Source organism: Aythya marila (assembly GCF_965140915.1).
Source record: "Aythya marila genome assembly, chromosome: 2".
Taxonomy (NCBI): Eukaryota; Metazoa; Chordata; class Aves; order Anseriformes; family Anatidae; genus Aythya; species Aythya marila.
This window is the reverse complement of record NC_139043.1, coordinates 98,974,010-98,991,794: the sequence shown is the minus strand read 5'-3', so window position 1 is coordinate 98,991,794 and position 17,785 is coordinate 98,974,010. Positions and strand designations below refer to the sequence as shown.

The 17,785-nt window shown below is 30.1% G+C and overlaps 1 protein-coding gene across 7 annotated transcripts in view; it reads left to right on the top strand.

The window, feature by feature from the left end:
* CCDC102B (coiled-coil domain containing 102B) overlaps positions 1–17,785 on the top strand; it is a 175,017-nt gene that overhangs the window by 121,744 nt on the left and 35,488 nt on the right. For 4 of the 7 annotated variants that reach the window (XM_082754654.1, XM_082754656.1, XM_082754657.1 and 1 more), the window contains one exon: positions 11,499–11,569. The exons of 1 other annotated variant lie outside the window; for it this stretch is intronic. In XM_082754654.1, coding sequence (XP_082610780.1) covers positions 11,499–11,569 — 71 coding nt within the window. Of the gene's footprint in view, positions 1–11,493; positions 11,570–11,848; positions 11,874–17,785 lie in introns of those variants that run through there. 2 more of the 7 variants (XM_082754660.1, XM_082754659.1) reach the window with 2 other exon arrangements.

Sequence of the window (17,785 nt, the reverse complement as noted above, 5' to 3'; positions counted from 1 at the left end):
TGCAATAAAAATTTGGGCTGCTGCTGAAGTGGTTTGGTTCCATGAGCTTTTAATGACCAGCTGTTTTTCGTATCCATGGTTACCCTGACTGTAAAAACATGCTTTTCCAAACATTTTATTTATATATTACTGTATATTATTTCACAGTGCAGTGTGTAACTATGGAAAAATATTAAACAAAAGTGTGCAATAGTTCAAATATAGTGCAAAATAGTATTGTAACCAAAGCAGATACACATACTTGAAATACCCTAGGTACATATACAAGAAAAAGATTACTTATTTATGGTTCTTTTCTTCAACTGATTAATAAGTATAAAGAAATCTGTCATTATATAATGTAATGGTTGTATATAAAACAATGTGATCTCAGAATACAAATTCACTCAATATAATATTATTTCTGTTTCTCATGTATAATTATATATCTCTACTGGATAAGATGTATTCATTATTGAAAGCACCATTTTAAAGACCACTATTACCTTAGAAGATATGAATACTACTGCTCCACATTACCATTCTGCTGATTAGATTAGTATTTGGGAATTGCTGTTCTCTGCTATTGACTCACAGTAGATCTTGGATCAAGCAGATCATCTCTGGACCTATTCTCTCTCCCCCTGCCCCCACCCCTTTCTCTTTTCCTCTTTATTTTAGTTTCTAGTCTTTTTATACTATTAAATACTCCTCATTATACACTCGGTAAGATCTAGAACAGCTGGTGTTTAAATTCAGCTCTAATTCCCATCATGAAAAATAAACACTTGATTCTGTTCAAGGTGTATATAAAAGTATTTCATATGTATGGGATAGATCTCATGCCATTGCTGTATGTGAGCAATTTGGAGGTAACAGGCAAAAAAGAGGAAAACCTTTAACAAAATTATAAAATATTTTGATGTTTGCCTTTCTTTTTGATTTGTATACCTGAGTAACAAACAGTGTAAGTATCTAACCAGCTTCTATATATTATTATAACTATATATTAGGTATTGAATATCATGAATTATTATATTGGATATAATGAATTAGGTATTTATGTTATATTTAGGTATTATATTATATTGGATATAATGAATTAGGTATTTATGTTTGCATCCCATCTAACTTATCATTAGACAGAAGAGAGAGTGACATTCTCTTCTACTTTCTTAGGGTCTATCAACCATCATTCTCTGTCCTCAGTAATTACCCTTAGTCTTTACAGTTGGGCTCAATTAGCATTAGCTGTGTAAGATAAACTTTGGTTAGCTAGGAGACCCAAAGGTTTATACAGAGTACATCTGTATGTATTCCTTTGATACTTGCCAAAGAAGGAGGAAAAAAAGGTGATAGTGAAAATGAGTAGATGACTGAAAAACAAAAAAAAAAGTAGATTTTTCATTGCCCAATATTTTATTTTATTTTATTTTATTTTATTTTATTTTATTTTATTATTTTATTTTATTTTATTTTATTTTATTTTATTTTATTTTATTTTTATTTTATTTTATTTTACTTTATTTTATTTTAATTTTATTTTATTTTATTTTATTTTATTTTATTTTAATCTGAAGTTTTTGTTTTCTGAACATTCAGGAAATAAAAAAAGCATTTTATTTTTCTGTGTGTGCATCTTTCATAAATTAGTGTAATACTATATTATACTATATCATCATAGAATCATAGAATCATAGAATATCCCGAGTTGGAAGGGACCCATAAGGATTATCAAGTTCAACTCCTGGCACTGCACAGGTCTGCCCAAAAGTTTAGACCATGTGACTAAGTGCATAGTCCAATCGCTTCTTAAATTCAGACAGACTTGGTGCAGTGACTACTTCACTGGGGAGCCTGTTCCAGTGTGCAACCACCCTCTTGGTGAAGAACCTCTTCCTGATGTTCAGCCTAAACTTCTCCTGCCTCAGTTTACCACCATTCCCACAGGTACTTTCTTCTCCTTCTCACAGACGTGGAACTCGATGAAAGCATGAATTAGTTTGTTTCAGTGGAATTATGTTATACAAATGGTGAATTTGTTCACTGTTCCAATAATTTCCAACAAAACAAATGAAAATGCACTATGTAGATAGTCTAGCTCCCTCCTATTCCCTCCTGCTTATTGCAGCAGTGTTGTTTTGTTGATAACCAAATATCCCGATATCTCTTGAGAGGTCAAAGATAAAATAAATTACATGTTTGCAATAGTTTCACCACAATTATATAGTGATAGCAGTTATAACAGAGTCTTCAGAAAGTAACGTCTCAATGCTAAAAAAGTAGTTGTTATTTTTAATATAATTTTCTGTTTTAAATTTATATATCAATTTACTAAGCTAGTTAACAGGTACTGGAGGTATTGAAGAGTTAAATAGTTCTGTAAGAATGTTAGGAATGATTTGGATAAAAGAAATGTATTCTCTGGAATTTGCTGGAAATATTTTTTTACTTCTTCTTCAGAACTATAATGTAAGTATTAAAAACATTGAAAAAACATCATGAAAATGTATCGTATTGGAGAAATCTTCCTGTCTAACAAAGGACAACAAAACTACACAGAGCTTTCCAGTATTAATGCAGGCAGAGGCTCAACAGATATAACAGATGCATAACAAAATACTTTATTAATTTACCCAATTAGGAGTTGAACAGATTTTATCACTTCAGGGTAGAAATATTTCTGAAAGACTTAAAAATCACTGAGGTTGTTATAATTGCTGTTACATGAAGCATTTAAATACATTTCCTGAGTCAATGCTGAAAAAATAAAGCCTGATAAGTTCTCAGATATTTAGCGTAAATTTTCTCTCAGGACATTCTTACATGTTATTGTTGGTAGCTGTTCTAAATCTTCATGTCTTTTTGATACCTTGGGGATGAAAAGAGATTCTGAAAGGATTTTCTGCAAATCTTGCTATATTTCTAATCCTTGATGGTCATATTATTACAATGTAATAATTAGAAACTTATATATACAGTTTTCTGGGAAATCAGAGATGCTACTTTTAGCAAAAATCTTATGCTTATTTTATGTTAATATTTTAGTTTTAACATCTTGATATTTGATATCATATAACTGCATTTGGAACAAAAAATAAAACATTTTTGTTGACTTACTTCAGTTTGAGTTGTCAGCATTTCTAGTCGTAATTTAGCTGTAACTAAGAATTTCACACTTGCACCAAAATGTAAATTGAAATAGATAAATTAGTAATACACTTGCAAAACAACATTCAAGAATATTCCTATATTCTGCTACCAAATTTTCCATACATCTAGGGAGAAGAGATGAACTAAACAATATCAGAGAATTACACAGGGGTTCAGTTTCTCTGAATAGGGGTTCAGTTTCTCTGAATAAATCTTCTATGTTCTTCCATTGTTATAACTCTGTTCACGTGATTAAAATAAGGAAAGTAACCTGAAGGTTTATACATAAGGTATATGGCTAATATATGTAATAGTAATGAAGCTATGGATTACATGTATCAATAATTCACAATGCCTTATGGTTTTACTAACTTTCCTAAGTACTTTTATTCACAGGAAAGGACAATAACACTAGGTAATTTTTTTTTTCTTTTTTCTTTTTTTTTTATTTTCCTATTAAACAAAGCCAAGTAAATCATAAATATGTTATTTGTATCCTTCACGAATCTGCTTTGTGGTCCTGCTGTTCATATGACACATCTCAGCAAGGTCAAGGAGTAGGCTGTATATCCCTCCAGGCATTTTATTTCATTTTAGAAAGGATGCTGATTATAAATCATCCAGAAACACTTTTATTCCCATTTTCTCATTAGGGCACTGTTCTGCCAAGCCCATTTTTAATAGCCAGCCATTTATATATGTTTTTAAGTGTGTTCTAAAATGTTTTTCTTCCTTGAGCTCAGGGTCAGAGACCATGAAATGCACCTGTGATCAGTGCTGCTTCATCTGGGAGATAACTCTGAACTTCAGGATAATTTACTGTTAGCCTTTGGTATACTCTTAATCTTTCAGTAGATTGCTGCTTCTGTATCTTTACATATTTTATTTTAGGCTTTTGAAATCCTTGGTTTCAAATTGATGATACACAAGGGGACAGTATTTTGCAAATCCTATGGGCAGGATTGTAAATTGCAGAAAACACATATTTCCTGGATGTATTTATTTTTTGGAGGATAGCAGAGTTGAATCTAGCTGCTATAATTTTTTGTTTTGTTTTGTTTTGTCCCACCTTTTTTTTGGGGGGGGGGGGGGGAGTGGGGGCAGGGATGGGGAGGGAGGGTGGATATTGGTTTGGTTTTGTTTCATTTGCTTTGTTCTTTTCTGGTGTGAAGACTCCTCTCTCATGCTACTAAGCATGTTAATCTGGATACAATCTGCCTCAAACTTCAAGGATCTTACCAATAAATACTAAGAGTAGTTATTAAGTATCTCAGTGATGATCAAAAGTAGCATTTGTGATGTTGCACTGAATGACTGTTTTCATCAAACCATCTATCAAAAAGAATAAAGAAATGTAGAGGCATAACCTGACTATGCTGTCAAGCATATATGTATGCATGCCTACCTGTACACAATTTTTTCCCATGTAATTGCTGAAATATTAATATCAGTGTTATATGAAATATATATATGACTGTGTAGGTATAGTTCCTGCTAACTCTTGCCCTGGATTTTAATTTATGCACTAAAGAATCAAACTATTTTGATAAAATCTATTGGTGTTACTTTTACTTAGACTTTTAATTCACAGCTTAGAGTTCCATATGAGTTCAAATCCACTTAGAGAGTGGGACTTGTATCTAGATCTTCTACATCTTGAGTTCTAACTTCCAAAGTAATTCATCTGTATGTGATGTATGCAACAGCAGATTTTATGTGCCTCTCTAAAAGCAACATATATTTTCTAAACCCTTAAGTCTAGTGAATTGCCATGAAAGAATTCATATCTTAAAGAAAGAGGTCTGAATCCATCATTGTTATACAATAGCTTTTGTGAACTATAAATGACAAGGAAAAAACCTGTTTATAATGGAATTCTTCAGAATTAAAATTTCCATTTGCAAGGATTTATTCTAATTTGTTCTGAAGACTTCATGGATTATCACAATTCCTTGTTTATTAGCCTTGCCTGATTAATAGTAATTTGTAGGCATTTGGTATTCTTAGTGGTTTCTTATAGTGATAACCCATTTGATGTAAAAGGCTATATTAAGTCATAATAGTGTATTGAGTATATTTTAGGATGCTTTTTCACTCCAATTGTTAATTTAATTAAGTAATTAAATTAATTAAATTTAATTAATTTAATTTAATTAATTTAATTAATTAATTCAATCCTTGGGATGAAAAAAAAACGTTTATGCCCTGGAAAATATTGTTATTTCTTTGCATTGTGCATTTAATATGTTATTGAATTTAAAACATTAATTTTTTTATTTTTTTTTTGGTGCTGGTAGTGGTGAGTTTGTTTGTTTGTTTGGTTTGTTTTCTTTCTGCTTTCTGATGGCTGTTTTTGCTTTCGAATTATTACATGCATTTTTATTGCCTTTCTTTTTTTCTTTTTTTTTTTCTTTTCTAATCACTTGTAAGGTAATAAATACTATGTTCCTAATTGCCAAGACTCAGCTGTAGTTCATGCTGTCATAGCTTGAAAAACCTCGGTTTTTGTAGACCATTAGTTTTATGTAGATCTGCTCATTGCATATAGAGACAATGTTACTTTGCCTTTTATGGCATGACAATTTGTACATAATATATCTAAACTGCTGCAAATTCCTACTGTTTCTACTTCTGTGTTTAAGATGTTCAATATTTGTTCTGAACAATGCAGCTTGATTATCCATGTTTTCTGCTTTTGTTTTTGCTAGGAAACAGTGTTTCTAAGAAATGCATTTTAGTTTAATTGCTCAAATACATCAGTTTGGTAGTTCACTGATAAATTATTTTTACTCTGTGTCTCTTTTATGAAGATAAATATCTATAAGTGCTTTGAGAGCCTTGCCTATTCCAATACACTGTTATATAACTCTAAAATTTTTTAATACATTTCTCATTGTTAGAACTTCTATATTTTTATATTGTTACCTAAAATAGTCTTGATTATTATTATTCTTTTTTTTTTTTTTTCTGAAGACCCTAATTCATCACTTCTAAATTCTAGTGTCTTTTTTATTCAATTAATTGATTCCAAAACACTCCTAGGTATGACATGCAACCTGGAACCAAATCAGAAAGTCTGTTTAGGATATAGGTTCAACCTATATCTAGTACACTGATAATAAAAATTTATTTCTTCCCAGCCTTTTCTCGTCTTTGCTTTGGCATTTATGTATGTTCTGAAATATGGAAATATATTTTTCATATGGAGTTCTGAAATAGTATGTGGAGCAATTCTAGCCTTATACATTAAACATTTAAATTTCAAAGGAATAAAAAATTTATAGGTAATAAAAAAAATAGATATTTCCACTTTTGCAGTTTCCTTTTATTGCACAACAATTAAGGCTCATATTCTCAAGCTTGTATAAAAATGAAAACGTAATGGACTATTTAGGTTTAAGAACTTATAAGTAGGATGAGATTCACATTCTTATTCACTAGGTTGTAGAGTTGGAAGTGGCCCCTTGAAGATGCAAAACACCAGACATACAGCTTTTTAAAGTAACTTGCCTTTTAGAAACAAAAAATCTTGACTGAAAATAAATAAATCCAAACCTCATGAACTTTCAAAAAACATTTCAAATTATTCCAAAGATAAATTACCTTACTGACTTGAAAAAAAATATATATATCTATTTGTCAGCTTTTAGCTTTCAATCACTATTGTATCTTATTGCACTTAAATTAATTCTACAGTCACATACTGTTAACACATAGGTTTTTATAGTTTATGGCTGCACCAGCCTCATTTGATAAACTGAAAAGATTTTTGTTCCAATTCCTTCCTAAAAAAAAAATAATTGCTTCCTAAAAAAGGAATTCAAAAGTTAAAATTCTATTTCTTTCATTTTAATTTTATAAAATGATTGCATTAGTCCTTTAATTCACAATATCCATTTGGATATTCGGATATTGGACATCATGGATATTTGGACATCATGTAAAATGACCATCCCACAGTTATGTTCTGAGTATTTTGCAGACTTATAACTTTCAAAACACCATCCATCCATTTTGGACATATTTTTATTTAAAATCTCAGTAGGAACTTTATGCACTTCAGTAAGAAAAAAATTCAGATCTATAAATTATATAAATCCTGTTAAAGAGCATAACATCATGAAATATCATACCTTTAAGAGGTATGTTAAATTACAGTAAAAGAATGATGACAGAATTACAGGTCATAAAAATTAAGGACAGAAGTAAACACTTAACATCTTGGGTTATGTATCCTGAAGAGAAAAGTTGGAAGCCATCTTAAATAAATAAATAAATAAATAATGTTCCTTTAATTTCACTGTAACCTTTAAGTAGTCTTTCTAGATTAGACAAGCACAAAAGTCAATATGTCCTTTTCTGACATATTTATTGATTATAAATTTTATAGATTCATACATATATATATATATAATATATATATTATATATATATAATAATGTATAATATAATATATAATATAATATATATATATATAATAATGTATAATATCTACATTCCCTAACTGGTATGTTATGTGTGCAGCTATGTGATTCAGATTTTTTCAATCCTGCTATGGCTAGAAATGTCATAAATCCTTGTCCTACCACTTAAACTCTTTTAACCACTTAAACTTTTTTTTAGGAAAAAAAAAAAAAAAAGAGAGAAAAAAGACTTCTTATACTGATGGGTTAAATGGTCTTAATTTATTAATCTTCATTATAAAATGGTAAAATTTTCTTCCCCTATTAATCACCAAGAGAAACAACAGGCACTGAACCTATATGAGGTTAATGAGCTAGAAAACAATTTATATAATATTATTTATTATTGAACTAATATTTTATCTATAGTTTTAGCTGACAAAGGAAAGGTAAAATAGATGGAGAGGAAAAAAAAAAACAATTGTATTTTAACTAAATATTGTGTGTAAAATATCTGCTTGCCTTTCTGGTTTATTTTCTGAGTAACAGAACCACAAAAAATGTGATCTGATATGTTAATTCATAATGTTATTAATTTAATTGTCCACTCTTTCTTTCTTGGCATGTATTCATATCTCATTTCTCTTTAGGGAAACTTTGCATTTCCCTTCATTTGTGGTCATAATGGTTAGAATATTCATTCTGTGATTCTGTTGTTCTGTGATGATATCACTATATTATCATCATATATTAGGTAGGTCTTTTCTGTGGTATGTATTGTCATGTGATTTTCATACCATATGGCATCTTTGGCTATCTGCATATCAAGGGGAGGAAATATTCTTTTTGTAGCTTCTATCCTACTAATTCAGTTTATACTTCATATTATCTTGATGCTATAAAAATTTACATATAAGAATTAGTATTGTTTAGTTTGATTAGAACATGCATCTGCTCCTGAAAATGAAGATGCTTCAGGTTTCTTTTACTGTTTACTCTCATTATAATGACAATCCATTACCAGTAATGAGATTATTGTTTACTTCAAGACCTGAAACCGAGCAGTAGTCATCTGCCTTCAGCAGCATCTGTATGCACCTACCATCTGTTCTTCCCAAATGGTCATGAAGGATCATTTTTAAAAATTCTTCCTTTCACTTTGTGAATGGTGCCTAAGATTTCTTAATATTGGCTGTAAGCAAATTAATAACTTCCTTGTTTTTAGACACAGCTTAATATCCTTTGAAAATAATATTTTTATACATCAGCAAGGATTAGCTTTCAAGTAATGCTTTAACCTTTCAGAATAATTTCCATAAGAAATGTGTGATGCAGAAATTAGATGGCAATAAACTGAAAATTCTGTAAGCTTGGAATTTATTTTACTCTCAGTAAAATTTAGAAATATAGGTTTTATGGGTGCAACCTGTTGCCTAGGCATGCAAGATTACATTTAAATTATTGATACATTAAGTACGTCTATTTTTTCTATGAAGAAACTAAAGAAGTAAAATGATGGATAATGGCAGTTTAACATGTACATCTCACTCATTATTATTATTATTAGTAGAAGTAGTAGCAGTAATAATATATGTGAGGCTTCATTAACATTATCATTATTATTCATTTATTATATTATTAGATGATCATATTAATATTAATATATTATCAGTAACAATAGCAATAATAGTAATAATAATAGCAATAATAATAATAGTAATAATAATTAAAACAACAACAACAAAAATGTGTGCTGAGAGAATCCGGTTACAGTGTAATAATTCTGGGACACTGGGACATGACCAAAAGTCAGCTTTAACACGCCTATTACAGAAGAATGACCCATTTAAAATTCTTTGGTTGTATCTGTTTTAATGATATTGAAATCTTTTTGTATCTCTTGCCATTACTGCAAAATATGTAAGGTAGAAGAATATTGTGTAAGTTCTGTATTTTGCAGTCTGAATTTTCTGCCATTACTATTAACTATTTAGTAATTAACTTAGGGGTGGAAGACTCTATAAACACGTTTTTATGGCAAACCTGTTCGGTAAATATAAACACTTTCTATATCCAAACAAAAAGGAAACATCTTGCATTTTATATCTTAGTTTGCTTATAGCAAAATGTTCCTGTTTTTTGTTTGGACCATTTTTGTTTGTGAGCAAGCAGATATGGATGTTGAAAATGTAGAATTTCTTGCTGAAAACGTAGAATACAAAAATAAAATAAAATAAAATAAAATAAAATAAAATAAAATAAAATAAAATAAAATAAATACAGAAAAGACAAAAGAGAATATTATTAAAATGATGGTATTAAAATTCTAAAACTTCTTTCCTAAAAATAAAGAAGGCAAGGACAGGTATGTGATAGAATTATTATCTCTGTTTTGTATTTTGGCTTATTCCTTTTCTTCCTCTGGACTCTGAATACAACAGAATATAAGAAATAGAGGAAAGAGTTGTGTATTGTTGTGTACAACAGAACGTATATTTTATTATTTGGTAATGTTATCTAGCTTCATACAAGCATAATACAGATAATAACTATTACCACTTAATATGCAGTTCTTAATCTAACTGCAAGGTTAATGATAACATGAGATGAGCAAACGAATGTGGCTCCAGTGTCCATTCTGTTCATTCTTAATGTATTGTAGCAGGGCTTTTTTTGCCTTTCTTACTTTTTAAAAACATAAAATAGGATCTTAAGCATAAAGAACTGTGTAAGCATAAGTGATAGAAAATGAAAACACTCAGCAATATTTTCATTAAAATTTAAATTTACATTATTAAAGTGCTGATCCTTCCTAACTAGACAATTTTTGTCAGGGTAGCTGAAGATTGATCTAGCGTTGTTTCTGGAAAGTAGAAAAATGAAAAATGTTCATGCTCACATCAACATTCAATGAGCTTGCTTAACTTACAAGTAAAAATGTTCTTTCTGTTAAGGATTCTAAATATACTACAAAGGGTATATTGGAAAAATAATGGTTGTCCATTTTTAGCATAAATAAAGGAAAAATATGAGAAAATAAAAGGCATTTAATGATCTTTTATGAGGACAAATCAATTTTAAAATTATTTTCAGGATGAAAAGCTAATATTTTGCTGATAAGACAATTTTCTACTTAAGAATTATGTTTTAAGGAATAGTCATATTTTATTAAAATGATTAATTATCTCACTGAACTGCTAAGCTAATAATGAAGGAAATACACTAATTGAATATTATTAGTATGAGTTTTTAATAAGAGAACAAATTTAAATAGTAATATATGCTTCCCATATTCCTTAGCAGCAATTTAAATGCATATGTACAGTACAAAAAGGAACCTCTATCTATGCATGGAAAGAATGTAGGAATGTATGCATTATGGAATGTATGCACATGTTATGAAAAGGCACATGTTATTTATTTATTTATTTATTTATTTATCTAGGAACTAGGCTAAAAAAAGACAAACTAATGTGGAAATATTGGTTATTAAAATAGAGGTTAAAATCCTACTCTTTGGAAGACAATGAGTTCAGCAGGGACAGATTTCAAACAGTGTTAACTTTCTTAAAGTGAAAATTCAAAAGCAGTAATTTCTAAATATATTATTTCCTTAGTCTTCAGCTCTGCAACTATTGCAAAACCCACTTGTCCTCTTGGAGCAAAACAGATTACAGATTTTTGTGCAACACAAACCTTTTTTTTTAGGAATGTAGTTCATGGGTATAGTATTGAACAGAACTCTCATTGAAATAGCATTTGTTTGACATAAGGTTTGGAAAACTTTCTGTACAATGAACATGCACAGCATGTACATTACGCAAAGGTCCTATACATAGAATATGCAGTAACAGCATGAAACTGGGGCTGATGGAAATTTTTGCCGAGAAAGAGAATCTGGGATAAAATAAAGGTAAAATACGGATTTTCATGTCTTTTTTTTTTTTTTTTTTGGTAGTTTAGGAACTGGTTCAGCTTCTGCATAGACCTATATGTGTGATTTCTGTAGTCAAAGGGGTATTCACACCAAAAAGGTAAGTCAAAGTTAGATGGTGCATCAAGTCATATGTGAATAATAAATTGGAACTGTTCTGTATATTGTTTCCAGAAAGCAATATTGATCTTCAGAACAGCCCTTATCTTCTGTAGAGAAAGAACTAATATCCAATTTTCACATACAGCTAGATATTTCACACTGCTATCATATTCATAGCTCAGTAACCATACTTTCCTTTGACGTTTTCTAATTTATAATATAGGTAGTCATCTAAATAATTCAGATTGATTGTTTTCACTCGCACTGTTTCTTGTAGTGAGGGGCCCAAAACTAAATACAACACTCAAAATGCAATCTCACCAGTACCAAGTAACAAGAGACAACCATTTCCTTAGTCCTGCTGGCCACACTATTTCTGATGCAGACCACGATGGCATTGGCCTTCTTGATCACATGGTTGTGTCACCTGATGGCTCATGTTAAAATGGCTATAAACCAGCATCCCCAGGTCCTTTGCTGCAAGGCAAATTTCCAGCCATTCCTCATTGCATGGGTTTGTTATGACTCAAATGTAGAACCTGGCATTTTGCCTTGTTGAATGCCATACAACTGGACATGGCGCTTCGATCTAACTTATCTAGATCCCTCTGCAGACCCTTCCTACCATCAAGCAAATCAACACTCCTGCCCAACTTGGTTCTCAGAACAGAGACTGAAGGATCTTAGTGACAGACCTTGTTATAATCTATAACATCCTTCAATACATCTTTATGTAATAATAGTCATACATTCTGAAATTTGATTTGATTTGATATTAAAATGTATTTTGAGTAGGAACTATGTATAACATATATTAAACTTGTCATACTTTTCATTCTGTTTCAAAACGTAAGATTTTTCTTAAACAATCACAGCATTAACAGGAAAGATAATCTTCATCTCTATTTTAGGGATTTTGTTTATTTGTGTGTTTTGTTTCACACTAGAGATATCTGGATTTTTCATCAGAAAGTATAAAGGATTTCTCTAGTAGCACTGAGAAATTCTCATTTGTAATATGTAGGCAACAATTTGGACACATTGAGAAAATCCATGAAAATATTTCCAAAAGGTCCATTTCCAGGTGTGAAAAGTCACATTTTTAGCTCTCTTGAACTGGGATATTGTGTTGGCTTACTAAAGACTCTCATATAATGGGCAGTAGGTAGTTTTGTGTGGCTTGAAAAATCAGTTATTCTTGAGTTTTCAGTCAGCATTGATGTTAATCATCATGAATTTCTACTATATAACCTATAGTTATAAACTATAACTATATATATATATAGTGTGATATGCTTTCAAATACTGGAGGTCACAGTCAAACACTAAGCACTGCAAAATATGTAAATATATATATATATGTATGCATACATAAAGTTACTTTACTTGTGTTTTTTTTTTTTGTTTCTTTTTGTTTTGTTTTGTTTTGTTTTAAAGTTTAATGAATGGAAATGTAGTGCTCATGCAGTTCTTTAAAATTATTATAAGCTGAAAATGCTTGAAGTAATGTCTCAAGACTATAGTTGCTGTGTTGTTTTTTTTGTAATTTACAAATATCAGCTACATAAAATTATGTGCTGCATGTTGCAAAGCAGCATATAATTACTGTCAGGAGTGACACCACTCAGCGTGCAGAGTGAGAAGGCTGGGTTTTGGGTTGTTGTTTCTTCTTTATTCTACTATAATAGATGTGTTTATATATTAAACTGCCAGGCAGTCTGATTAAATTATTATTGTTGAGATTGCCTTCTTCAGAGTTAAATGTTTTTGTAATAGCTGGGGTATTGGCTTTGTTTTGTGTCAGTATTGTTATTTTTTTTTCTAGCAAAAACAAAACCCTAAGTCTTTTCATTTCTGATGTTGCTGAAATACACTTGCCTCACATCATGGAAATGGAATTCTGGATTTGTTGTATTATTATATTTTTGAAAGCATATCAATATACTACAGGCTGCTTGACAATTTTTCCTCTATTGCCTTACCCTGTTGACATCTTATGCTTCCAAAAAAGTTTCTAATTGCATTTCCAATTTTTTAATCTAATGTGACTTGAGATAATAGTGATAGGTTCTTGGCAATACGATTAAATCCCAAGGTAAACTATTTTAAAAAAAGACGCTGAAAAAAGTCAGGTTTTATTTGAGGTTATGTGGAAATAGAAAAATCTGTGAAAAAGCTCTTCATATTCATTCAAAAATATTTTGAATGAAACTCAGTATAACACATGAAAAAATGGTATGGGGCACCAAAAAGGCTGAAAAATAATTGCAAGCACTATATCAAAGACAGACATATTGCAATTAAGTAACTTATGAACTTAGTTACAGAATAAGATATTTAAACAGGTTAGGTTGGATTTTACTGTGTCGTTTGTATATGTAGTAGTTTCCAACTGTATTTATGGAGGCTATAATAGTCAACAAATATAAGGTTCCCATAACACCTTGGCTATGTCTCCTGGAACATTAATATGCCATTTTGGAAGATACAAAATGTTTGAGGAAGAAAGGAATAGAAAGAAGAGGTTGTTTGTGTTTTGTTTGTTTGTTTTGATAGGTCAAATTTTGTTTGGAGACATCATCGTAATACTTAAGTACTTAATACTACAGCCCCTAAGTCTTTTTCCATATAAACAACAAATGAACAATATTCAAAATAGATTAATTTATCTAAACTGTCTGTTTTTCTTTTAAAGCATAGCTATGTATAAATAGCAACTAGGGCCAAAACAGTAGCATATTAAATTATTTTGCTTAAAATAACGTTACAAAGTCATTCTCTTTAGGCAGTCAAGATCATTAGGCAATCACAGTGTTGCTTGAAGTGTGCATTTCTTAGTGACTCAACAACTGATTTAAGAGAACAGTCAATTTTCTGATATATGAGAGAAAAGGGGGTGTTGATATTTTCTAATGACACAAAAACATAGGTTATGCTGCCCATGTTAGGTTGTGAAAGAGCTGTCAAAATGTTTTCTGTGAAACCTTAAAAAAAATCTCCAAGTGTTATCTAAAACTAATATATCTCATGTGTCCTTATATTCCTTATATAAATAACATTCAATATTGAATAAAATATCTGCTGAACATATGAAGAATTGATGATCATATGACAATAAAAGTTATGACCATAGGGTGTAGAAAATCACAAAACAAACTTTAGTCAATAACACTACCATCCTTAACCTTATTTGATGTAAACTAAGTGGACAGGTTAGAGCAGAAATCTAACTTTGTTATAATATTTTTTCTCTCAGTTTACTGGTAAGGGATTTTCTTTGAACAGGCTTGCCCAGACAGCATAAAAGTGTACTCTTCTAATAGGCCTCAATTTTACATGGAAAGAAAATGTACCAGAAAATACTCTATTTGGGTTTCTGCTTTTTTTTTTTTTTTTTTTTTTTTTTTTTTTTAGCATATATGCTTATGTATTTGTTTGATTGTTGTTGTTATTAATATAAAAAGAATAATAAAGTGTTGTCAGAATTTGTATCTTCTCCATGTTATTTGAAAGAGAGCCATTCCTTAGTTAAGGACCAAGCTAGTTCATTTTATTAATTAGTTTCTAGGAGTATTTTGGTGATATTATGGTGCATAGAAATAATTTCTTTATTGATCAGTGTGCAATCATGTAAAAACAAGCATCCACTTAAATACATTTCAAAATATTTTTCCTTCTAAAAATATTGTATAGTAATTATGCAGTATATTTAACACTAGTGGTGTAAATTCAGAGTGACAGAGGTGCCTCAGCCAAACATTTAGTGAGAAATTGCACTTTCAGTGAGCCATGAAAGTTAATAGATCCCGGTTCTGCCAGATTCAAAAGTACAAAAGTACAGATTCTGCCAGTACAAAAATGTACTCTCAAAAATGAGAGAAGTACCTCTAGCTTGTTCCTGTCTGTTCGACTTGTCTCTGCTTGTGTTCTCTCTTCATCTCTTCATTTGCTCTCTTCCCTCCATCTCACTTCCTTGCCTTCTCGCTCTCTTACCTCCAATCACTTTTTCCCTCATTCATTCTCTTTTTCTCTACCTCCCCCACTCCCACTTCCCTTCTCACTTTTTAATTTATTAATAACTAAGATCACAATCTTCAATGCTGCTTTTTTCAATTAAGGAAGCAGCGGAAGATCCAGATTGTACATCTTAGATTATTTTACTCATCTGACATCTCTGCTTATCTAAAGCTCATGCATATCATTGATTTATGTAGATCATCTGGAATGATTGGTTATTAAAACTTATTACACCTTGCCCATTCATTAAATGCCGTAGGGTTTCTATTTTACGTTAAACAGAAACATTCAAGGAAAGATTTCAGATTAGATGTCTTTTAATTTTAGTTCATTTTTCTGGTAATTTTGATGTGTAGATAAAAATCCCATGGTCTGGCAAATGGGGACAAGTTACAATGATTTTTGTGCTATTTAATCCCAAAAGCACCAGTAAGGCTTTCAAATACAAATCACTGTAAAACTGAACAACAGAAGTTTGAGGAAAACTTTTGATTTCAAATCCATTAGATGAAGATTTAGTTTGATTCTGTGGACATGCATAAGAAAGCTAGGTAAGCAAAAATAAATAAATAAATAAAATAAAATAAAGCTTTGACAAAGAATGTTTTTTTTGTTGTTTGTTTTGTTTTTGATTTAGGACATTAGACCAGAGTGGGGAGAAGGAGTTGTTTTTAAATTACCTATTAGAAATGTAGAAAAGGATTTGGAATTAATGTTATGAATCAGATCATAAATTTAGAGATTTAAAAAAAAAAAAAAAGATACAAACATAAAGTAATATCTTCTGTTTTGAAGGGAAACATTTAAACTGGCAATTGTTTTATTATTATTATTATTATTATTATTATTATTATTATTATTATTATTATTAGTTCGTTTCTTAATGTTAACAAAGGGTATATCTCTTTGTGGGATTAATAATTTCCAAGAATATTGATTTTATTTCTACTGGAATTTAAGTATTAATACTACTAATATATATATATATATTATTTTTTTTTTCTGTAAAATATAATAGCATTCACAAAATTCTTGAGGTTTACTTGTAAGAGATACTGCATGTAAAAAAAGGGTTCTTTCTACGCAAACAGTATTTTCTAGGTTCATATATTTGATTTCTTGGAGAAATTATTCTAAGTCAAAACTTTTAGAAGCTTGTCACTTAAGACAATTAAATAAAAAGGGAAAATAATCCAAATAATACCTAGTTGTTATATGTATCTTATCTGTTTAGATCTTGCCCCTCATTATTCTGCATGAAAAATGGAAATATCTAAGAGGTTAATGAAGGGCAAAATATTCTGGTAGGAATGTGTCAGTATGACAAGTACTGCTTATTTTTACTGTAGAGAATTAACGCACCATTTTTATTTCTTGCCTGCAGTATTTTATGTATAACACTATTAACTACTCCTCATTATCCTAGATCGTCTAACTGAAATGAGATATTTATTCACTCATTGGCTCAGAACCCCCAGCAGTCTTTTGCTTCTTTGAAATTGACATTAATATTGCCCATTGGCTTTGATAATTAAATTGTACACCTGTTCGAAAATAAGCATCAGATTGTTAATGATTCTTGGCCATCAAATTTTCAGTAGTTTTCCAACAATATTTCTCTTCAAATTATCAGAACATTTTTGTATTCCTCTAATAGTTACATGAACTATTCCAAGTCTTCTATGGCAAGGTTTTCTAAGGTAAAACCTTGAGTGTCTGTATTCTAAATCTATAATGCTGTAGATGAAGTGGGTAACCTATTGAAAAGAGATCATATTAAGGTTTTCTTTAATTAATCATCTCCTAATTAATCTTAATAAGACAAAATTCATTTCAGTTATTTCTACAAGTATATAACAGGTCTGTGTATAACTAAAGCACAGGAAGTTGAGAAATTCTAGTGAACTGAAATCTGGCATATATTCTCTAAGAATAATAAATTGTCTTATTTTAAATTGCTTGTTCCTGGATAGCTATGATGAAAATACTAGAAACGGGGCATAATATAGAATAAACTATCCCATGCATAGATGTTATTATTTACTAGTTTTTTTCTATAGCAAACATGATCATACTGTCTCACCACTAACATGTTAGAGCTTTAAGTTCAATCCTTTTCTTGCATATTTAAGTTCAATCCTTTTCATTACAAGATTTATGAGCTTTGTGTTTTATGTAGGACCTTTTTACTAGGTCA